Source organism: Euprymna scolopes, chromosome 6 (assembly GCF_053919585.1).
Source record: "Euprymna scolopes isolate OS-2025 chromosome 6, ASM5391958v1, whole genome shotgun sequence".
Taxonomy (NCBI): Eukaryota; Metazoa; Mollusca; class Cephalopoda; order Sepiida; family Sepiolidae; genus Euprymna; species Euprymna scolopes.
Genome location: NC_136487.1, coordinates 154,347,165 through 154,373,791, shown reverse-complemented (window position 1 = coordinate 154,373,791; position 26,627 = coordinate 154,347,165). Strand labels below are relative to the sequence as shown.

The window sequence follows — 26,627 nt, the reverse complement described above, 5'->3', positions numbered from 1 at the left end:
TTCATGCTGTTAATCATCTTACTATTTATTTCCTTAATTAAGTGGACATTTACAATTCTTCATAGTATGTTTCGTAGCACAAGGTATTTACAGCTTCTCTTCCAATTTTTTAATTTTTATCATGTCTAAACGTAGGTTCATTATTGCTGTTTTTTTTCAGATGAGTTAAGGGCAAAATGGATTCAATGGAGTGAGTTGATAATTAAATGATTGATTTTGTGCTACGAAACAGATAGTGAAAAAATTGTAAATGTCAACTGAATTAAAGGAATAAATTGTAAGACGGTAAACATCATGAACTTTGGAATATAGACTTTCGTATTTTATATATATATATATATATATATATATATATATATATATATATATATACTAGTAGTTCAGCCCGGCTTTGCTCGGACCTATATACTGTTCATAACTTGCCATACGTGTGAATACACTTTATGTAAGATTTCAAATATTTAGATAAGATATTGGCTGAGTAATTTCGTAGAGACCGCAAAGGTCAATTTATTTTTAAGTTTGGCCCTAATTTTTACCTCTGAATTATTTTTATTTTGGTCTCAAATCAAAATACAAAGTTATATCCATGTCCAAGTAACCTACATCTAAAATTTCAAGTCTTTAGACCCAAAATTTGCAGAGGAATTTGGTAGAGTCTGAAAAGGTCAACTCTTTCAACTTTGACCTTTTGGCAGCCAAAACTTTGACCCAAACCGATTAAAAAGCTTACCCTATGTCTGAATAACTGCTATGTATAGATTTCAAAAGTTTGTAACCAAAATTGGCTGAGTAATTTGCTAGACACCGCAAATGTCAAATCTTTTGAACTTTGAGACCTTGGCAGCTCAAATTTTCGACGCTAACTAATTAAAAAACTTGTCCTATCTCTGAATATTCATTTATGTAAAATTTCAAATGTTTAGACCAGAAATTGGCTGAGTAATTTGGTAGAGACCGTAGAGGTCCATTTTTTTAAACTTTGACACCAATTTTAACCCTTAACATTTATTTTGAAGGGGGGGGGGGCTCAAATTCAATATAAAAAAATTGATCAATACCATATCTAAGTAACTTACATTTAAAATTTCAAGTATTTAGACCCAAAATTGGCGGAGGAGTTTTGTAGATTTTCAAAGGTCAAATCGTTGAACTTTGACTCCCTGACAGCCAAATTTTTGGCCGAAAACTGATTAAATTTTTTTCCCCAAATTTCAATCCCCCTTATGTCAAATCTCGAGTTTCTAATTGAGCAAAAATTAACAGAGTTATTTGGTAGGGAAATGTACACACACACACACACACACACACACACACACACACACACACACATTTTCACTTTAATATGTGAAGGACTAGATTTAGGATAACTACTGCATTTCTTTTATAAAATGAGCATTAATTATTAACTTATTCATTTTTCATAGTTTCTTATTAGATGGTTGGTTTCATTCTAGTATTACGTTGAATTCTATTTATGTATAGTGTTACATTCTGCATGATTGCATAGAATTTAAGAGGAAAACTTTCTAACACAAAGAAATCTGTCTCCTTTTCTGTCTGTCTGTTTGTTTTCCATATATGTATATATATATATATATATATATATATATATATATATATATATATATATATATATATATATATATAACTTTATCAATATGTGCGCAAAAATTCTCGAGTATACTCTTGTCTAAATAGTTGGTCGTTAAAGTTGAAATTTGATATACAGAATATTTAGACCTAAAGTACACTTTGGCTTTGCTTTTTAGCAAGAAGAAAAATAGTTGCTAAGGGGTTAAAATTAGAAACAGCTGTTAACCTTGGTAAGATTAGTCGAAAGTGCGCTGTAGGTTTAAATACCTATATATAAAATTTCACTTTTGTAGACCTAATATTCAGACAAGGAGTTTGGTAAGGAATACCGATAATGTTATATATATATATATATATATATATATATATATATATATATATATATATACATATATATAAATATATATATATATATATATTTATATATATACACACACATATATATATATATATATATATATATATATATATATATATATATATATATATATATATATGGTTTTGTCTCTCCTTTGAGAGCATGCGAAAAGACGCGTCCAATAATGTAGAATTATTCTAAGTTGAATATCTGTTGCGTCACTAATTTCTTACGTTAGTAAGTAAATAAATAATGTTAGTTACGTAGTCTCTCTCTCTCTCTCTCTCTCTCTCTCTCTCTCTCTCTCTCTCTCTCTCTGATAAAACCTTGGAGAAATTTCATTCAACAGTTAAACGGGTGAAAACAAAAAAGATAAAAGGAATGACGGCGAAAAGTATAAAGAGACTAGCACGTATGAACATGCCCACGTATGTAGAAGGACTTTTAATTTATTTGTATTTATTGCTTGCCCGTTGATGAAATAACAACGCAATGAGAAAAGTATTAAATGCCTTAAATAAGTTTCCAGACTTTTTTTTGTACAGGCATTTAAAATTTTCGGAGATTATTTGCGTGTAACTGTAGATGCGGAACATTTGCGCGAAGTTGGTCGCAAGGGTGATCCATGTTTGTCACAGACTATTTGACCAAGATGACCATCAATACAGTTCCTCTCGGCTAAGGCAATACGACAGCATTCTGATAACTTAACATCTTATAAATGTCAGCTTTTTAGATCCATACTAATATATAAAAGGCGTTCAGTGTTTGTGAGTTCGTTCCTTTAGCCGATGTTTTTTTTTTTTTAATTTTCAACAAATGTAATTTATGTGTCTGGGAGGGTTCTTAGACAGGTTTTGTATCGGAATGCCCCCAATAAGTATAAAAATCGATAATCGAAAAATCTGATTATGGAAGGAGCAGTTCGATTTGGACCACTCTTAACATAACTAGTGGATTTTAATAGTTTTATCACCGTGCAAGAAGAAGAGTCCGTATATAAAATCAATAGTAGGTTCTTTGATAAGATAGAGGCGCGTTCAAAATGAATGTTTCTGTTTAGAACATAATTGAAGCATGACACTTGGCTTTTGTATTTTAAACTTTAATGCAAGCCGTTGAATAAAAATAATTTTATAGAATCAACCGTATGTTCTCTACAGTGCAACTTAGCTACAATGTATTGTGGGCTAAGTTACTATAGGGTTAGGGTTAGGTGATACTTCCTTTGGTGCACTGTGGTGGGACCCCGACTAAAACAGGCAATTAATCGATTTGAATGAAAAATGAATAATTTCACCGAATTCAATGACAATAACATTATTGGAGGCGTGGAACATTCGTTGATCATAATCCAATCCTAAGCAACGTTGGGTCTCCCGGCTAGTACTGGATAAATTCGCGATTACCTTCCCTTCCCCTCTCTTTTTATGTGCAAGTATATTCGTATATGAAATAAAAATACATTTTTTTGTTATTTAAAAGGTCTAGGAGATTGTCAAAGATTTGTAAGAACATTTGTTTCGACAACACCGGAATACACTATCGTCTTCAAGTCTAATGTAAATAAGTTATTGCTGAACCGTCTTCTTAAATGATGAAATTCTACCCTAATTCCACGACTACCTGTCATTACGCTGTTGACTCAGTGATCATTTTACACGTATTAACATCTAGTGGCCTTCAATTCGTGATAAGATGTGACTCGTAAAAAAAAAAAATCTTCTCAAAGTTGCAAAAACCTCTTTTATCTTTCCATGACTTGCATGCGTTTTTCTTGTTTGCCTCACTGTCGTTGTATCCCGTCCATTTAGACAAACTAGTGTCTACTATTGTTAGGACGATTTATCAGAATCAGGGATCGGAAAAATCGAAACATTTTGGATATTGGAATCGGCATCAGGATCGAAAAAATCGAGCCTATTTTCCGATTCCAAAAACGATTCTTTTAATTGTTTTTATGTTTAATACTAATTTTCTATTTTCTGGCACTGATGATAAAATGATGACTATTTATTGATTTTAACCCACCATCAAAAGTAAAATTTAGTAGTAGTAGTAGTAGTAGTAGTAGTAGTAGAAAAATTCTACGAGTCTTTACACTAATTCTAAAATTAAAAATGAAAATAAAAACAAAACAAAACAATAAAAAAAACAGCTATGCAAGTAAATATTTTTAAAAATTAAAAAAAAAATGGAATCGGAATTAGTAATTGGATCGGAATCGAAAAGTCAAAACAGAATCGCTAATTGTATCGGAATCGGGAAAATACTGGAATTATTTCATTACTATTTTCCACGTAGGCTAATGACTATCACGCATAAAAATTCGTACATCTGAGCATGCGCCGTTTGCGTATTGCAAATGACCACGTGGCAAGCCAAACGACGTTTTTAACTTGTTTAGTTATCGTCTTTATTATCACAGTATACACAAAGCAACTTAAGCAACTTAAGCAACTTTCTATTTAGTTGAAAAGAAAATAGCCTTAAATTTTCTCTCCTTTCATAATAATCGCTCTGACCCCTATCACGCCCAATTGAAATGAGTGGCTCTCGTCTTGGGGAAGTTCCATATCTTGATAATATTCTCGGACTGACCTTTACTCCTGATCTAAAATGGAACACATACATACAAATCTGTTGCCAAGATCGCTGGAAAAATGGTTGGACCACTCTAACGCTCCAGTAGTTATCTCACTGCCGATGAAATCTTCTATTTGTATAAGAGTCAGGTACGCCTTAAAATGGAGTCCTGCTGCCACATCTGAACAGGAACTGCTTAGCGCCCTCTATGTAGCCTTGGTAGAGTTTAAAACCGGCTTGAAAACCTAGTAGGTGATGCCCATTTCTCTTCTCTGCAGCCTCTTTTCTACAGAAAAGATGTTTCGAGCTTGTCTCTGCTGTATTGTTATATCCATGGCAAGTGCTCGACTGAACTCCAATCTATCGTTCCCCTTTTGCATAACTTTCACAAAAGAACATTTAACTAGCTACAATCACCATATACGACTTCCCCCACTCGCTAACTGTTCCTAAATCTAAACGCAGATTCCATGAATAAAGGTTCTTTCCTAGAACTGCCCGCCTGTGGAACACTGTTCCGCTGAACTGCTTCCCGGTTAAATACAACATTCAATGTAAACAAGTTTTTGTTAATCTGTCCTCATAAATGATCGAATTCTTCCCAATTCAGACCTTTAATGATTACTACACTGCCACCTTACATTCATTAACCCTTATCCTTGAGTGGCCTACGGGACTTGATAAGTGGTGACTCCCAAATGAAAAAAAAATGTAAACAACTCTTAAAGAAATTATTGAATTTATTAATCAAAGAACGTTCAAAATTATTATTTTCTAAAAGGAAGGAACGTGTCGACTAATAACATGTGCCACTTTTTGAAATATTTGCTGACAAACAGGCAAGTCTACTAAATGTGAGAAGAGGGTAAGTTAACCAACACCCGGGGAAACTCAGAGATTATGGTGCTAAGATTATATCTGAGAGTGTTAAATCAGTGCTAAATTATTCACATAATTAGTTGGAAATCGGTAGAGTAGAATTAGAGTTGCGTGTTCAAGATGTTGGTCAAAGAGAGGAAGTAGCCCGTGCCAGGTAACGGAAAAGTAGCCAAAGTTATTCACTTGTTTGCTGAACTGTGAAGAAGCGTTGTCGTGTTTGGTTTAGACAGATTGGAGAAATATTCAGAGTATTACCTTATGCGTAGTGTGCGTTTTTAAAGAAAAAGAAACATCTCGAAAATTGATTAAACCAAAAACGATCGTCTGCTATCATTCTATATGTATAATTCATAGCATTTCATCCATTCCATTGACCGTTTTCGATCCGCTGATCATTTTCTTACTAATTCAACTAGAACTCCTCTCGCGTCATTAACTCTTATACTTAATTTGATTCCGGCCTTGATAAAAGGTAACTCATTACTACAAAAAAATAAAATAAATAAAATAAAAAAAAAAGAAAAGATTCCTATATTCAGCCGGAAGTGTTTTTACAAGTACAAAGATATATGGTACATATTGTACACCGGAATTCATCTCCGGAAGCAAAAGCCCGTCTCTAGAACACAATACTGCGGAGATGCTTCCAGGCTGATTATAACATGATCATTTTTAAGTCCAATCTAAACCAGTCGTTGTTAAGTCATCCTCTTAAATAATAAAACCTTACCTAATTTCCACCGTTACCAATTGTCAAAGTGTTATTTCACCGACCACGACATTAATTAGCCCTTATCCTTGAGTATCTTCTAGGCCTTAATTAGTAGCGAAAACAAATAAAAAAGGACGGCTGATAAATCAATCTACTTCATTATTCTCGAGTGGCTTTTAGGCTTGATAAGCGCTGGCTCATTGATATCAGGTCGTTACAAAGGATTTTTCTCGTGTATAGAAAGAACATTTTATACAAACGTCATTTATTTTATGCGTGTTGTTATTATTTAGAAATACCACAATGATTAAATTCAGGACTTTTTCTATTATGTTATTAAAGTATCGTCTATATTGTTCGATAATATTCTCGGCCATGTTGACCCGTAAACGATCTTCTTTTATCAACAAGAAAAATGTCTTCTTCCATCATGATAATGCTCCTCCTCACATAATAAAAATACTGAGCGAAGATCTCCCATGTGAATTTGATATTGAAATCTTGACCCACCCTGCATATTACTTGTGACTTAGCTCCCTTCGGATTATCACTTTAGAAAACCATTTAGATGGCCTTAGGTAAACCTCGTAAGAATTTTTACAAGCTAGCCATTTATATAAAAGACGCAATAAAGTTATAGATAAAGTTTGTTGGTTGTTTTTGTTTTACGGCATATCAACCCTTTTCGGGTTATTTAATGCCGAATCCAAAGATTTTGAAGAAAAGACTTTTTTAATAGAATATATTTGTTGTTTTCACGTCTGTTTCTATTTAACCCATAGTTGGGACCCTAACAGGTACTACCAATCCGGGTCAGAGTGGAGCTGGGAGCAATGGTAATTAAAGGGTGGCTCCACACTCCCCAAAGCCCACAATCTGAGGCCTCACCATTGGATATAGTTAAAGGTCATATCCAGGACCCCCATTGAGGGACTTTTACCCTCTGCAGGGGGCAGTCGGCGTATTCTAATGCCCCACCGACAGGGCCTATAGAGAACAAAGGTCGTTATCGTTATGAATAAAGATTTTCAAAAGTTTTCTATTTTCAAGATGACATTTTAAATCGGCAAAAACTTTTGCATCGACCCAATACAAAAAAGTCATGAATTATTTATTGACAAGATGTCCTTGCTGACTAATATGCGCTGCAAATAATTATTTTGGTGATAAGAGGGTTAAACCTTGACTAATACACGAGGCAAGTGATGAATCATTGGTTGACCAAAACTCCTGGGTTCAATCAAAATGCTGCATTCAAATTTGAACGGATTCTGATCGCGAAGAATTTCCTTCTTATCGACATTTCACGGGTTAACCTATGCGAAAATGGCCGATAAGTTCATACACAGTTGTTTAAACGTAGATTCCACGCTCCCCCTTAGAATTAATCGAAGCCATCAATCCCTTTAGAATTAATCGAAGCCATCAATCCCTTTAGAATTAATCGAAGCCATCAATCAAAGTAGATAAAAAAGGCCGTACGTATTGACAAATAAATTAATGCTATAATTTCTCCTTATTTCTTTACAATCAACTCGCCAAACAGTGGAATGCAAGGTAACCGGGTGATGCCCGAGCATAAATCGTTCTTATATGAATCCTGAGGGCATAAAATCTTGTGAGAAAGGAAAATATATTTGAACATTTGTACCTACGGCCTTACAAGGCATGCAGCGAAAAAAATCTTTCACAATTTTGTTTTAAACTTATACGAAAAAAAAAAAAAAAGAAAAAGAAATCAAGTATTGTTTCTAAGGTATACAACTCTCATTATAATGTTCGACTAAAATATGAATTATTTCCCTTGGTGTTTTTTATTTTTAGATAATCATTTAAAAAAAAGTTTAATATTATCGATTATCTAATAATCAACTATAACACTATCATAATAAATAATAATGAATATGATAACGGAATTACTATGTTTTGTTTTAAAATATCAGGTTCGAATGAAACTACTTCCGTTTTTGTCAAACGCATTTATTTTATCTGAAACATTTACATTACGCCATTTTTAATCTTTACAATAATTTCCCTAATTTTCTATGGTTTCCCTCTAACGATCAATCAACCTCTAGACGCCTTCTTAAAAAATGTCTTGGATTTTAAAGAGAAAAACAAATTCAGGTCATTTTTTTTTATTTGGTCTTCATTTTCATAAATTTTATTGCTAAAGTGATTCTGTAACGACCGGAAGAAATGGTAGTTAGATGGAGCAATATCAGGTGAATAAGAAGTATGAGGCAAAACTTTTCCCGAGTGACTCTTGCGTTGTTAGGTCTCGCGTTATCATGCTGAAACATTACACCTGCCTTATTTAGTTATGCTGACTTTATTTTTGATAGAGCTGTTCTTAGACCATCCAGCCTCGAACAATGTTTTACTGCTGTGATTGTTTGGTTAAGCTATAGTAACTCATAATGAATCAGTCCTCTCAGGAAAGTGTAACCGTCTTTAAGTGTAGTTCTTCTTTCTGAATAGGTTGTGAACTTGGGTTTCGATCTAACTATTGTATTTTGCGTTGGTTATAATTGTAAAAGACCCATTGTTCATCTCTAGTCACAATTCTTTGCAAAAATAGTTCTCGACGATTCCTAGAAAGTTAAAGATATGCAAACAATCAACTTTTGATTTTGTTAAGTGTCGATCAAATTGTGGGGAATTCAGCGTTCAAGTTTTGATATATTTTCTAACAAGTGAAAGCAATAATTGTGCTATGAATTTCATTGAATTGTTGAGCTTATTTCTTGCCGTTTAACTTTGGATTGCCCTCCACAGTGTCTTTAATGGCGTCTTCATTAATTGCTTTTGATCATCCAAACATTCATCCCATAGACATTTCCAATATTTCTGGTAGCTTCTGCAGCTGAGTCTCATTTTTAATTCATAAATACTTTACACTAATATCCACATTTCGACTGCTGATACAGTTAAACTCAATAGTTCCCTATATATTACGATAACTGAAAGGCAAAGCAAGATGTTAAGACACCAATTCATCAAGATATCTAGAACCATGTACGACTTAGGAGGTTGCAAAAACAAAAAAAACATGATACAACAAAATGTGTTATTATATTGCTTATAACATGGCACAACAAAAACAAATAAAATTGGCGAATCCGAAGTAACGTTTGGTTTGTTAGTTGAAACGAACTTTGTGTATTACCTAAAAAATCCGACAAGATAATGGAAGTTAAGAGTCGGCAAGGTTTCAGTACTTTCAGTACCCTTTAAGTGGAGGTCTGAATGACGTATTCTCTACGCGATATTTCGATCGTCTTTGACCTTTCATGATGGTGGATTAGAGTTTTTATTGCATATGTGTTCATCTATTTATGATACTGCGGACAGTCTCGGTTCCCTCGGGCTCGTGTAATGTCCTTCAATATTTTTCAGTTTTGATTTAAACTCACTTGTGGTTGGTTGGCGTCCACTCATTATCTTTGTTGGTTTCCCCACTCCACTCGATAATTTTCCTTTATATTCGATGCTTCTCGTCGTTGTTGTGTGGTGTGTCAGCAGCATTGTCGTCCTTTGCTGTTATCATTATTTCACTCACTAGTTCTCACACAGTTCATCATCAGAGAGTGCATACTGACAAAGACCGGTAGTGTTCCCTGGAGTCAGGGTGACAACAAGTTTCTCCTGATTTTCAGTAATCTTCATCACTTTCGACAACCTTTACAAATAACTTTGCGCCATTGCAACGGTTGCTTACCGCTGATTTCTCGCTGGCAATGATCATTGGTCTTCACCGTAATTTGAGTGGCAATAAACCCCTTAACATTCCAGTTTCCTTCACACTAATCCAGTGGAAGTCTGTAAAGTGTTTTCACTCCTCGTTCTTTCCATCCTCTTTAACCCTTCGACTTTTTGGTGTAGTACCAGCATCGGCTGGCACTATAATTTATTCTCTCCTTTTTATGGGGCGGTGAGAGTGAGGAGAGGAATATATATAGGGAGAAGGGAAGGAAGGTGGGAAGGATAATGAGATGAGAGGAGGGAGGACATGGGAAGGAGATGTAGTAGTCTGTCTACAACTTCACAGCTTCAGGTTTCTTGATTTGATTTTTGTTTTATTTTTCTTACATTTTCTGTATGTCCAATTGGCGATTGTCATTTTTGTAGATTAAATTCCGCACTCGATGTTTCTTTAAGATTTGTGCTGTTTTCGGCATTACTGCTCTTGATTTCGATTTCGATTTCTCCTTGTCTTGTTTTTTGGAACTATTTTTCTTATTTTTCCTTTTCTTCTTCTTATTATTTACTCGCTAGGAGTTCTTGCACAAGTCATCACCAAAGATTACTTACGCTAATAACCAGTGGTATTTTCTGAAGTCTAGTTGACAAGTCTCCCAAGATATCCAGCACATAGGTCATCACGTGTAATTGGTCACTGTCAATAACCAATGGTATTCCTCGAAGTCCGAGTATTAACAAGTCTCCCGAGATTTCCATCACATGGGTCATCAAGAGTAATTGGTCACCGTCAATAACCAATGGTGTTCCTCGAAGTCCGAGTATTAACGAGTCTCCCAAGATTTCCATTATTCTCTATCTTTTTCGATAACCACTACAAATTACTTTGCGTTTTCCTAACCATTGATATTCTCTGTGTTTTTGAGTGATAAAACCCCTCCCGAAGGTCCAAGTACTCCTGGCATTCTTCGCAGTGAAGATCTGATTAATGTTCTCTTTCCTCTGTATTCCTCGATCCCTCACGATCAGTTCATGTGGCGCCAGCTGGGACCATTACTAATTTTTTTTTTTGTGGAGAGGTGAAGTTAACTGATATTTGGGGGGGGGTCGTCTTTTTTCTGTCGTTTTTTTTTCAGTACTGCTATCGGTTTGTATTTAAACGATTTGTGTGGATGCTCAAATTGCAGTTGTTTGCATCGTTATATTGGACTGCCTTCTCCACCTGGATCGACACGTCTTTACCCAGCAGTTGATATGATCAAAAATGGTATGTAATTACTTCTATGTTCTTTAAAGATTCGTTAGGTTACTTTATTTACTAAACAAACGTCCGGCCTTGTCGGTTTTAAAATACCCTTAATATATTTTAATTCCTGCAAAATTCCTCAGTAGAGAATTCGTTCTCTAAAAATAAATATTTTTATAGAACGAATTCTCTGTTGAATATTTATATATATTACTGATTTCAAAAGTTAAAAAAAATGACTTGAATGCCATCAGCTTGAATCGAAACCAAAACATCCAGTGCTCCAGGTACGTTCGCTGCAGTTCGAGCTAACCACGAATAGATCAGAAATATTTAAAATTAAATCAATTTAAGATATGGTTAGTTCTACGCATGCGTAAAATAATACAAATATGTCGGCAAGTTGAAACGAACATTTAGCATTTAAACTTGCCGATATATTTCTGTAAGCGTTATTCGTCCCTCAAAACAAAGATTTTACTCGTTATAATAGGTTGGTGTAAAAGATAATGTCGTTTTGTGACATGAAGTTAAACGTAAAAAAAAACGACATTGTTTTTGCACTAACCTAATAAATCATCTTTAGTGTATGATTACTTATTCCTGTTAATTCCAATGTTATGTGACCAAATGTTTTAGAGTTTATCGATTAAATATATACACACAGACAGACATATATACATTTACTATTTGTTTATATAGACAACTGAACTTGTTTTGCTTTAATATAACGAAACGTATATAAATATAAAAAAGGCAATAGTTCATTAATTCAGCATCTGAATTACAAACTAACTTTTGCTTTTATATATAAAGAAAATAATAATAAAAAAAATCGTAAGTACAACTAAAACACATAAAAAACATGAAAATTATGAAACGTCCTTTTATCAAAATAATCTATACATTAATACGATAGCATGTGTGTTATTGTCTGTGTCATGCTTACATCCAGGCCGTTTAATTACTATGTACTTCCATTTCTTATCATAAATAATTTTACAAAGAATTCTTCGTAAATTTGGTTTCGGTTTTGATTATAACTGATGCCACTCCTGCAATCTATATTTTTTTATATAAATACTTTTATCAATATTTCTTCATAAGTTTTGGTTTCGGTTTTGATTATGGCTGAAGGAACTCAAGTCATATATATATATATATATATATATATATATATATATATATATATTCATAAGTTTTTATTTCGGTTCCGATTCAAGCTAATGCACCAAAGTCATATGGATATATATATATATATATATATATATATATATATATATATATATATATTTGAAATACGAAATCTGCAACAATTAAAATATCATGTTTAAGCGTACTTTACAACCGTGCTTTGCTTGGCGTCCCTGCTAGTGTCTCCATTTACGCCGAACATCTACAGAATGCCAATATCAATATATTACATATGAACGAGTCTTCTATGGAATTTCCATAGGATATATTAATACGCTAATTCGCTTCGAACGTTATCACCCTGAACATCCCTGAAAATAAAAATGGAATATTCCAAATCGCACCAACAGTTATTATACTGAACGCTCTTAGTACGGATTATTCTAAAATGCCCAATAAACAATTGTTTCAAATGCATAGGTTATCGCCACCTTATGTCTAGTAATTATTATTCTTCATAGCTGATCTTTATGGGTGCAAAACCGTATTCGAAATCTAGTGGTTGAGGGCCTGTTCAGCTTCCTACTTCCTCTTTCTCACAGATGAGACGGAGTGACTCTATTTTTGCTCTGCACTTATTTTCATGGCAGGTGCTCGAGCTTCTATCTATTCTTTCTGCAGAACATTCACAGCAAATACTCATCTGGCTACAACTGCTAACAATTTCTCTTATCTATCTGTGCCTATATCTGAAGGTAAATTCCATTATCAAAATGTCTTTCCTCGAACTGCTTGTCTGTCTAACACAAAATCACGAGACTGCTTACCAGCTGACTATAACATGGCCGTATTCAGGTTTCATATAAACAAACACTAGACAATATCCACCATCACCGATGATAGCTGTGTTGTTTCGCTGGTCACTTAATGCTCATTAACCCTTATCCCCGAATAAAAACATTAGTCCGATAAATCCAAATAATACCAACCTCTTTTACAAGTCATCATTATCAAGACCTGGAAAACTCAAGGATAAGTGGTTAACGAGTGTACAATTGTCAGTGAGAAAACAGCTCAGTGATCGTTTTTGGTACCAATTGAGCAGAATTCGACTATTTAAGGGAAGTGGATAGCAAGATCTTGTTCATATTTGACTTGAAGACGACAATGTTGTAGTCAACTGGGAAGCAGGCCAATAGAACAGACTTCCACAGTTCTACGAAAGAGGAATTATTCATGGAATTTGCATTTAGATTTAAGCACTGGTAGAGAGTAAGAGAACATGTTTGTAGTGGTTGTAGCGTGACGAGTTCTTTTTATGAGAATTTCAGATGAGCACTTATCGGTAGATCAGAGAGGCTGGTGACATCTCTTCTGTGGGAAAGAGATTGCAGGGAGGATAGGACATTACCAACTAGGGTTTGAAGCAGATTTTGAACTCTGTCAAGGTAGGAAAGGATAATCCAATTGGCAGCTTTCTAGATGTGGCAACAGTAATCTGTTTTAGGACGGATTTTCCCCTCATACATGTAGATGATTGTACAGGAATGAGATACCATCTGCAACGGTTGAATGACGGGATTATTTTTTCAGTGACCTTGTCAAGAGATTTGATGTAAGTCGTCCATGTCAGATAAGGGGTTGTTCCGTGCCCTAAGTTTGTCAAAGCAGGGTATTTCTTTGAAACGAAAACTATTCATATCAATTGTGGCTAAGTGGGGATCAGAGCGTTAGTGGTGAAAAGATAGAAAAGATAGAAGCTTGGTTTGCATTCATTGAAATTAACCAACCATCTTTTATCCCATTACACAACGTGTTCAAAGTCGGAAAAGAGGGACCAGAGAGATTTTGATCGTTGCTGCCCTTTGAAGTGTTACCATAGATGTCATCTGCGTACATGTCGAATAATGACCTTATAACGTGGTGTGGATGATTATTAATAAAGATTAAAAAAAGAGAGTTGTGTTCAAAATAGATCCCCAAGGCACACCAGAGTGTATACTTTGAGGTTTCCACTTCTTTCCATCGATGACTACTTGTATAAACCTTTCGTAGAGGAAAGATTTGATGATTACTTGGCGATCTTATAAAGTAGACCTGTATGCCAAACCCTGCAAAATGGCTTTGATACGTCGAAAGCTATTGATCTAAAGAGAAGTCCCTCATCGATAGATACACTGGTCCTGTGTTAAATTACAACCAGTACATCACTTGTAGATCTCTCAGGACTGAAAGCATATCGCTTGTCAGAGTAGGTCGTTTTAGCAGAGGTGGTTGACAATATCGACACTTAACACGAATTTAAGCAACTTATTAGCTATTTTAGCTAATGTACTGAACTTAAGAAAAATATAGCGTGGTTATAGAACATAGTCATATATATTTATAATTTACGTTTATTTTTCTGAGAAGAAAGCCACAAGGTCAAGTATGAAATTGTTTTTGTGGGACGAACAGCATTCGAACTTGACAGAATTTTAGTTCGTGTCGTTTACCATTAAACCATCATCACCGCCTTAAAAAAGAAAACAAGAATATAGTAATATTTAGAAATAAACAAATTTGAATGTAATTAATCCTGGGCAATGCCAGATCGGTACTAATACCTTATTTTGATAAGTAAGTCGCCAATAGCGTAAACTATCTAAACGATATCTAATTTGGTCACGTAAAAATGAGATAAATTTGAAAATTAGATGGCGGGTGATACAAAACTGCCCGGTCCCTGGATATGTCGAGTTAAATCAGTAGATAAGAAAGAAAAAAAAAAGGAAGAAAAATCTGGAAACGTTAAGAAGACGACTGTCAGTCTATCTCCAGAAATAACTTCCAGTATAACGAGCAAGAAACTGCAACTGCATGAAATTTGATAGTTTCGTAAAAAAAAAAAATGTATATATTCCGAAACTATTCCACATCCTATTACTGCCAGACATGCTGTCAGATATGTCACTATAGAAAGGGTACATTTTGTATAGCTGTGCTAACTGCACCACACACACACACACACACACACACACACACACACACACACACACACACACACACACACACACACACACACACACACACATATATATATAGATAGATAGATAGATAGATAGATAGATAGATATATTATCAAGAAAACAAAATTATCGATATTGGAACAGACCAGAATAAAGACAGGAGCTTTGGAATGAATAACGTGGCCAGCATCGTATAAGATCTATACGAACAAGATATGTTCATATAATTTACATGGCTTTAGACATTACATCAACGAAATTTGATTCTTGCTAACCAATTTTTATTTCGAATTATTTTAACATGTTATTAGATATTAACTCCTCCGCTATGATACACGTTAAAAGACAATTATATATATATATATATATATATATATATATATATATATATATATATATATATATATATTAAAAGATAATTATATATATATATATATATTAAAAGATAATTATATATATATATATATATATATATATATATATATATATATATATAGTAAGTTATGAAAATATATATGGCAATTTAGCTATGCAGAATATTCCGCGTTTCATTCTCGTGAGAATTCCTCAGGCTTATGCCTGGCACAAGCCTGACGAATTCTCACGAGAATGAAACGCGGAATATTCTGTCTAGCTTATTTTCAGAATTTACTATCTAGCTCCACCTATGTACTGAGCACTGTTGAAGTAAATACTGAAAAATTAAAGCATAAGATCATACCTTCGAATATTAATTCATGTGATTAAATGAAGTATTTCCACGTTTTATTCTTGGGGAACTTGCCATATCCATATATGGAATTGATGTTACTGCATATTCTTTTATATACCAGTGGTATTTTGTTTGATGGCCAATAAAATTTCTTTGTTATTTCAGTTCCCGTTTTCAACACCAACTAGTCGGACTTTTACTCATAACTTACTACCTAGCTCTATTCAGGTATTAAGCAATGCTGAAATGAATACTGAAATAAATACATAAAATATTAGAACTGTTTATCACTTTCTCTCTCTCTCTCTCTCTCTCTCTCTCTCTCTCTCTTTATATATATATATATATATATATATATATATATATATATTAGTCCTCGCGCGAAAGCGCAGGACAAAAAATGTTTTAAATAATAATAATAATAATAATAATAATAATAATAATAATAATAATAATAATAATAATAATAGTAATAGAATAACAATAACAAAGTCTTTCGCTAGCGAGGACTACTATTGAGCGTAGCCAGTTATGCACCCCCTTTTGAAGTTTTCATCTCTATTTTTCTCGTTATCTACTGAATATTTTTAATGAAACCTATATGAAATATGTTCCTTATGAAATTGTAAAGAGTTTCTATTCTGAAAGAAGTTTTAAAAAATTTAATCTAAAAAAGTTATTTTAAAGTTTTTGTTAAAAAAAATCAGATTTTCTGATTATTCAAACACGTATGACAACGAGGGAGTTGCAAAAAAAAGAGATGTAGTGTGAGGAGAATTACAAACTGAAATAGAGAATATTCAGACTTCTAATTATACAAAGAGGGGAGGTTGCAAAAATGAGTTGTGGTGTGAGGAGAAATACAATCTGAAATAGAGAGCAGGAGAGTTTTTATAAATACATACAAAACCACATTCATCTTTTATTTTAATCCAAATTAATAAATTAAATAAAATATAATCTTAAAAAGATAGGATACAAGTTAGAAAATAATTTCATCCAAGGCATAAAAATTGTTAAACAAAATGTTTTTACTACAGGCTTTAAAAATAAAGGTACAAGATTCAATTTGAAATTTATTTATCTTCAAAGTGCGCTTTTATACATTTTGCAAAGTAAGGTATTAAATTTTTATACCTTACTTTGTAACACACATGTATATAATTATATATATATATATATATATATATATATATATATATATATATATATATATATATATATATTAATTATATACACGTGTGTTACAAAGTAAGGTATAAAAATTTAATACCTTACTTTGCAAAATGTATAAAAGCGCACTTTGAAGATATATATATATATATATATATATATATATATATATATATATATATATATATATATATATATATATAGTGACCGCCAATCGATCAAAAACTGCTTTTTCTGAAGCTTTCGTTTAAATCTATTAAAATCCGTTATTTCTGAAAAACTATTGGTTTTACCAGAAAGATTCAACCCTGAAGTTGATTAAAAGCAGAATAATATAATACTTTTCCATACTTTTTAATAGAATTTTAAATTTTAAATTTAAAAAAAAAAATCGTCTTTGACCTATTTTCTGTCGAATGTTAACAGAACATAAATATTTTTTTAAGGTTTTCGAATCAATTAATCTAACTTTTTATGTCTAAATAAAATTTACTATGAGTGGCTATGAGAATACGCAAAAGTGTTAGGATATAATTTCCTTATATTTAAATAAATTCAACTAATTAAATAATTCCATACGATCTCGTACATTTTAGGAGGTATGCGCTTACCGCCGCCATCTTTAATTTTAGATATGAGAACTCAGTCGCATCTAAATATATATTTAAGCATTTTCATGCATTTTAATGCAACTAGACAGTTAAATACATTTTTAAAAAATAATTGAATTGAATTATAATTTCAAACGCCATATATATTATTTTTAGCTTTATGATTTTTTTCTTAATAATAATTGTATCAATCAGGCTTTACATTTTTCCTAATACTTGTAAAAATTCACGGCTTTTTTTTCTATTTTTACACCAAGCATAAATTTTTAGCATTATATGTTTCAGTTTTAATATACCTTTTAGTCAGTTTTTAATTTTATGCTTCAAATCGTTTTTCTTTTCTTATTTTCTAATTTATAAGAACCAATGAGCCATACTTTTTTCATGAAATAAATTATACTGTATTTTGCCCAATTCTTTATTGTATAAATCAAATCGACAAAGACATTCATTAGAATTTGGTCGCCTTAAAAGGGCCGTTTTTTGAATATCACAACCATCATCGACGAAACCTACATCTTCAAAGTTATAGTTAATTTTCTAAAAGGGAGATAACATGATAATATTTTGAAAAACCCCGTAATACGACGATACAATTAATACTTATAATTTTCACACCCTGTTTTTTTTTTAAATTTATTTTTTAGTTTTTTTTTCATATCGATTCTCTAAAGCATTCTTTATGTACTAATACATGGAAAGTTTACACATTCTAAAATTAAATTTTTAATTTATTTTTAAATATTTAAAATTATGCCTATTCTAGCGTTTTCGTAAAAAAAAAATATCCTCATCTGAAAGATAATAATTATTGATAACAGATTCAATGAATCTCACACTTCAAAACACAAAAGATAAAAAAAATTAAACACATTTAAATTTCGGATTTCAATCTTCGATATCGAAGGTACCCTGTAATTTTTTTGTTTTTTTGTTTTTTGTTTTTCTACACTAGTTCACCCTCCTACCACAAAATGAGCGTGTGCTTAGCGGATCGCTTGGACTTTAAGGGGCCGAACAAGGGAAAATTATGAAGGGGTAGCATGAAGTGCCCAAGATGTATTTATACCACGAATATATATATATATATATATATATATATATATATATATATATATATACATATATATATATATATATATGATTAGTTTTTTATGGAAAAAGAATTCCAGCAGAGTGCTCAATTAAAAGGAAAATCCAAATTGTAAGAGCGTATTTATATTTTGTGTACAGAAAGTTGTTAGTTGATACAGATCATTGGTACCGTCGGTTTCAAGCCCGAGAATAAGGCCTGTTTAAGGTATCCTTATCAAGCTCTCTTCAGCCAATATTCGTCTTGGCTGAAGAGAGCTTGATAAGGATACCTTAAACGGGCCTTATTATCGGGCTTGAAACCGACGGTACCAATGATCTATCTCAATTAACAACTTTCTGTACACAATATATATATATATATATATATATATATATATATATATATATATATATATATATATATGGTCCTGGATATGACTTTAAACTACATCCAGTGGTTGGGCCGAGTTTACGGGCTTTGGGGAGTGTGGCGCCACCCTTTAATTGCCATTGGTCCCAGGTCCACTCTGATCTGGAGTGTTAGTACCTGTTATGGTCTCAACTATGGGTTAAATAGAAACCGACTTGAAAACAACAAATATATTCTATTAAAAAAATTCTTCTTTGGATTCAGCATCAAATAACCTGGAAAGGGTTGATATGCCGTAAAACAAAAAACAACCAACCAACCATGTATATATATATGTTACATAACAGAAATATTCGCGTGAAATTATATTAAAATAAAAAAAATAGATAAATTTTTCTGAGTCATTTTAACATTGAATCTAATTATACCCTCAGCATGTGATTATCTTTACTCGATTTCACATACATAATGAAAAATTATTAATTCAATTTTTTTTTGTTATGATAAAGTGTAGCGAACTAAGTGTTATGGTATTCACTCGATGCACAGTTAGGAATTAATACAGATTAATCACAACAATACCGTATTAATCTATAAGTATGTCGGTGTTCGTTAAGAGTCGCACTTTATTGTTTACAAAACCATTAGGCGGAAGTGACGTCAGATAAATTTACAGGTCTGGATGATCAACACTGTGTATAATGTAACTTTTATTTTAAAGCAAATATAAAAAAAGAAGTTTTATTCAAACAATTTTCATTTGAACTTTTATAACAAGGCTATAACCTTCATAAAAATAATATTTTAACATTTATAACAAGATTATAACCTTCATAAAAATAATATTTGAACTTTTATAACAAGATTATAACCTTCATAAAAATAATATTTGAACTTTTATAACAAGATTATAACCTTCATAAAAATAATATTTGAACTTGTATAACAAGATTATAAACTTCATAAAAATAATATTTGAACTTTTATAAAAAGATTATAACCTTCATAAAAATAATATTGGAACTTTTATAACAAGATTATAACCTTCATAAAAATAATATTTGAACTTGTATAACAAGATTATAACCTTCATAAAAATAATATTTGAACATTTATAACAAAATTATAACCTTCATAAAAATAATATTTGAACTTTTATAAAAAGATTATAACCTTCATAAAAATAATATTTGAACTTGTATAACAAGAATATAACCTTCATAAAAAAATATTTGAACATTTATAACAAGATTATAACCTTCATAAAAATAATATTTGAACTTTTATAACAAGATTATAACCTTCATAAAAATAATATTTGAACTTTTATAACAAGATTATAACTTTCATAAAAATAATATTTGAACATTTATAACAAGATTATAACCTTCATAAAAAATAATATTTGAACTTTTATAACAAGATTATAACCTTCATAAAAATAATATTTGAACATTTATAACAAGATTATAACCTTCATAAAAATAATATTGGAACTTTTATAACAAGATTATAAACTTCATAAAAATAATATTTGAACTTGTATAACAAGATTATAACCTTCAAACAATTATTTTTGAACTTTTATAAAAAGATTATAACCTTCATAAAAATAATATTTGAACTTTTATAACAAGATTATAACTTTCATAAAAATAATATTTGAACATTTATAACAAGATTATAACCTTCATAAAAAAATAATATTTGAACTTTTATAACAAGATTATAACCTTCATAAAAATAATATTTGAACTTTTATAACAAGATTATAACTTTCATAAAAATAATATTTGAACATTTATAACAAGATTATAACCTTCATAAAAAAATAATATTTGAACTTTTATAACAAGATAATAACCTTCATAAAAATAATATTTGAACTTTTATAACAAGATTATAACCTTCATAAAAATAATATTTGAACTTGTATAACAAGATTATAACCTTCATAAAAAATATTTGAACATTTATTACAAGATTATAACCTTCATAAAAATAATATTTGAACTTTTATAACAAGATTATAAACTTCATAAAAATAATATTTGAACTTTTATAACAAGATTATAACCTTCATAAAATAATATTTGAACTTTTATAACAAAATTATAACCTTCATAAAAATAATATTTGACATTTTATAACAAGATTATAACCTTCATAAAAATAATATTTGAACTTTTATAACAAGATTATAACTTTCATAAAAATAATATTTGACCTTGTATAACAAGATTATAACCTTCATAAAAATAATATTTGAACTTTTATAACAAGATTATAACCTTCATAAAAATAATATTTGAACTTTTATAACAAGATTATAACTTTCATAAAAATAATATTTGACCTTTTATAACAAGATTATAACCTTCATAAAAATAATATTTGAACTTTTATAACAAGATTATAACCTTCATAAAAATAATATTTGAACTTTTATAACAAGATTATAACCTTCATAAAAATAATATTGGAACTTTTATAACAAGATTATAACGTTCATAAAAATAATATTTGAAGTTTTATAACAAGATTATAACCTTCATAAAATAATATTTGACCATTTATAACAAGATTATAACCTTCATAAAAATAATATTTTAACATTTATAACAAGATTATAACCTTCATAAAAATAATATTTGAACTTGTATAACAAGATTATAACCTTCATAAAAATAATATTGGAACTTTTATAACAAGATTATAAACTTCATAAAAAAATATTTGTACTTTTATAACAAAATTATAACCTTCATAAAAATAATATTTGAACATTTATAACAAGATTATAATCTTCATAAAAATAATATTTGAACTTTTATTACAAGATTATAAACTTCATAAAAATAATATTTGAACTTGTATAACAAGATTATAATCTTCATAAAAAGAATATTTGAACTTTTATAACAAAATTATAACCTTCATAAAAATAATATTTGACCTTGTATAACAAGATTATAACCTTCATAAAAATAATATTTGAACATAAAAATAATATTTGAAAATGTATAACAAGATTATAACCTTCATAAAAATAATATTTGAACTTTTATAGCAAGATTATAAACTTCATAAAAATAATATTTGAACTTTTATAACAAGATTATAACCTTCATAAAAATAATATTTGAACTTGTATAACAAGATTATAACCTTCATAAAAAAATATTTTAACATTTATAACAAGATTATAACCTTCATAAAAATAATATTTGAACTTTTATAACAAGATTATAAACTTCATAAAAATAATATTTGAACTTTTATAATAAGATTATAAACTTCATAAAAATAATATTTGAAAATTTATAACAAGATTATAACCTTCATAAAAATAATATTTGAACTTTTATAACAAGATTATAACCTTCATAAAAATAATATATGTTGATGAACTGTTTTTTATTCAAACATTAGATAGGTTGATCTTCTTATTTTTTGTTTTACATTAAACATAAAAATATAACTGTTATGTAAAAATATTTATGAATTATTATTATTTTTTTAATCAAACATCAGATGTTAGTAATTTTTTTTTACAAAAAATATAAAAATATAATGCTATAAAAAATATTTATGAATTGTATTTTTTTAATATTATGGATTGTGTTTAATATATTTATGAACTGTTTTTTTCCGATAATATGTTTATGTAATGTTTTTTGATCAAACAAAAAACAGTTCATTAATATATTTAAAAAAAAACAGTTAATAAACATATTTTTATTATAAAGTGTATAATTTTGTTACAATGTTAAAATAAAAAACTGTTTGAATAAATCTCGAAATTTTTTTTACTTGGTTTCCACCTCAACAGTTTCCTTTAAAATAACCACCTTTATAAGATTCAGTTTATGCTGAAAACGAACATCGCATTTAAATTTTCCGCAAACAAGTATTTTTTCGAATATTAAGTAATGTAATTCCTTACGTTAACAGTGGTGACCATTGTTACTTATACACACAAGTGCCCGCGCCAAAAATATGCGACATGTTGATATTTTCCGTGGTCAAAGTGGTTCAAACCTTTATAGGCCGCTTATCCATCCGATAGAATTCGTGTCCCTGGAAGGATCAACAAATTAATTATCGAAACTATCGGACGCGTCTCGAACCTATGTAATATTACTAGAGTTGCAGCAGGAATCGAGAACGTTATTCCTAATAATTAATGAGTGGATTCTGCCGGGGACACAATTTTTATCGGATGGAAGGGCAGCCTATAAATGTCTGGACCACTTTGACCATGGAAAAATATCAAAATGACGAAATTATTCACGAAGAAAACTTCGTTAACCCAACTGACCCCTCGACACACACGCAAACCATAGAAAGTTTTATGGATCTATTACAAAATAAATTAGAAAAGTTGGAAACAGAAACTTTTTTTTTACACAGTGATCACCACTTATCAAGGCCCGGAAGCCACTCAGGGATAAGGGTTATTGCAAGTACATTACGTTCATGTGGAGATTTGATGAAGTGTTTACTTAAGGGGGGCGGTTCATTAGGAATTTGTTAACGTTGGACTTGAAGACATCCAAGTTGTAGTTGGGTAGGAAGCAGGCAGACGGAACAGAGTTCCACAGGCGTGCAGTTCTAAGAAAGAAGCTTTGTTCATGGAATCCACGTTTTGATTTAGGCACAGATAAAGAGTGGGGGAAATTCTTCACAGTGGATTCGGCTAGACGGGTGTTTTTCGTGAAAGATTGGCGAGGGGTGACCAGAGATTGGAGTTCAGACGAACACCTGCCATGGAACGCACACGGTGGGGCACATGTGGAGAAGAAGGGAAAGGGGAGAAGTCTTTCCCTATATACTCCAAAAATTGTGAACAATTGTTTTTTAAAAAATTATATTTATATATAATTTAAAATTTAAAATAAAAAAAGTTTTGGTCAATGTCAAGATCGTCCCCCCCCAAAAAAAAAAGAAGAAAAAAAAGAAACCTTTACAATGAGGGCTTTTGTAGGTTTCCTGTGTGCTGAAAACGAATATAACATTTAAAAGTGACACAGAGAAATAGTTTTCAAGCTATGAAGACGTTACGTTTTTAAAAAAAAATAGGTATCAGATTTTTTTTTTTTTATATAACTTTAACGTAAAATGAGCAACAATATAAACGTTTGGTCAAGGTCAAAGTTCTTTCCAACTCCAAACAAACTTTTACAATAACGACTTTATAAATTTTCAAGAGTGCTGAAAACAAATAATATTCCAAAGTAGCGCAGATAAATAGTTTTCATGATATAAAGAAATTACTTTTTCAAAATGTGGATAACTTTTCTATATAAATTTACCGTAAAATGAGCACCCACTTTCTGGCTACCTAGTAATAATTTTTTTGTTTTAAATTTGCTAGAAACAAGTAGTTTTTCTGATCTTAAGCAATGTAATTCTTTATGTCATTTCTGTACGTGCAAGCGTGCGCATATTATTGACGGATATCCGGAAAAATACTGGTTTGCGGCAAATTTAAATGCGATATTCGTTTTCAGCATGCCCGAAAACCTAGCCAAGTGGTCATTTTAAAGGTGATTATTAAAGTGGAAAGTAATGAAAATTTACCCCCCCCCCCTCCCCCAAAATAATAAAGTAAGCTTTCAGGCAGCCCATAAAACAAACAAAAAATTTAATCACTGGATGGTCAGAAAGTGGGTGCTCATTTTACGGTCAATTTATATAGAAAAGTTAATTTCTTTATACCATGAAAACTATTTATCTGCGCCACTATTAAATGTTATATTTTTTTCAGCACTCTTGAAAATTTATAAAGTTGTCATTGTAAAACTTTGTTTGGAGTTGGAAAGAATGTTGACATTGACCAAATGTTTATATTGTTTAAATTATAGAAAATTCTATTTATAGTGTTTAAATTTTTTAAAAAGTTCCGAGTATACTGTTTAAAATAAATAAAGCGTGTTTATTATTTAAAAAAAAATATGTTTGTATTGTTTATTTATAAAAAAGAAGTTCTGCTTATTTTAAAGTGTTAACTTTTGAAATACCGATATATTGTTTACATGTTATTTGCATTGTAATATAATAGGGATTAGGGGAATTTGAATGTAGGGATCAAGAGTATTTTGCCAATCTTGCAAATCTTGCCGGGTTTTTAAATGCAAATTCTTTTTTTTTTTTTTTTTAGGCAAGACAATGATCCCGTAAATTATTGATTTTTGCAAAAAAGCTTTTATGACTTGATGTTTATTTATTTGGGCTTGCGCAGTATTCTGGAAGACAGAAGTCGTAAACCGGAACTTGTAAAACGTAAGCGGATTGACAATTTAGACATCCAAGCAAGATGATTTGAGTTTTATATTATAATAGATAGAGAGGGGGGGAGAATAAGCTAAATTGGAGAGTAAAGTTAAATTAAAACATATTACATTACCAAGGCAATAAGTATTACAGAAAGAGTAATAAAGGAGAAAACTCATTACGGCATGATATTTCGAAGCTAAATGCTTCTCGTCAGAAGAGGAAAAAAGCCAGCATTGTTGAAATGTAAAGGTAAAAACATTTAAATTAAAATAGGGTGTTATTTGGAGATTAGAATTAATAAAAATATTTATAGGTAAGGGTTAGGGTTAGGGTTAGTTGCGGTGATATGATGGGGATAAAAAAGAGAAAGGAAGAGAAAAACAGTAAAAAATATAAAAGAAAATGGAGTATTATTTTTAATTATGAAAATTATTTTTAATAATGAAAAATATTTTTAATTATGAAAATTATTTTTAATAATTGAAAATTATTTTTAATTATGAAAAATATTTTTAATAATGAAAAATTAATTTTAATAATTAAAAATTATTTTTAATAATGAAAAAATATTTCTAATAATGAAAAATTATTTTTAATATAGAAAAATATTTCTAATAATGAAAAATAATTTTTAATAATGAAGAATATTTTTTATAATGAAAAAATAGTTTTAATCACGAAAAGTATTTTTAATAATGAAACATTTTTTTAATAATGAAAAATATTTTTAATCACGAAAATTATTTTTATTAATGGAAAATATTTTCAATAATGAAAATTATTTTTAATAATGCTAAATATTTTTAATAGTGAAAATATTTTTATAATGAAAAGTATTTGTAATAATGAAAATATGTTTAATAATGAAAAATATTTTTGATAATTAAAAATATTTTATAAAGGAAAATATTTTAATAATGAAAAGTATTTTTAATAATGAAAAATATTTTTAATAATGAAAAGTATTTTTTATAATCAAAAATATATTTAATAATGAAAAAATATTTTAAATCACGAAGATTATTTTTAATGATGAAAAAGTATTTCTTATAATGAAAAATTATTTTTAATAATGAAAAATAATTTTAATAGTGAAAAATATTTTTATAATAAAAAGTATTTTAATAATGAAAATATGTTTAATAATGAAAAATATTTTTAATAATAAAAATATTTTTAATGATGAA

At 30.1% G+C, this 26,627-nt stretch overlaps 1 protein-coding gene across 9 annotated transcripts in view; it reads left to right on the top strand.

The window, feature by feature from the left end:
* Window positions 1–26,627, top strand: part of LOC145278064 (uncharacterized) — a 765,737-nt gene that overhangs the window by 625,597 nt on the left and 113,513 nt on the right. Inside the window, exon 5 of one of the 9 annotated variants that reach the window (XM_080130307.1) lies at window positions 11,021–11,828. The exons of the other annotated variants lie outside the window; for them this stretch is intronic. Within the exon in view, the coding sequence (XP_079986433.1) occupies window positions 11,021–11,108 (88 nt within the window). The 3' untranslated portion in view covers window positions 11,109–11,828. Of the gene's footprint in view, window positions 1–11,020; window positions 11,829–26,627 lie in introns of those variants that run through there. 9 annotated transcript variants of the gene reach the window in all.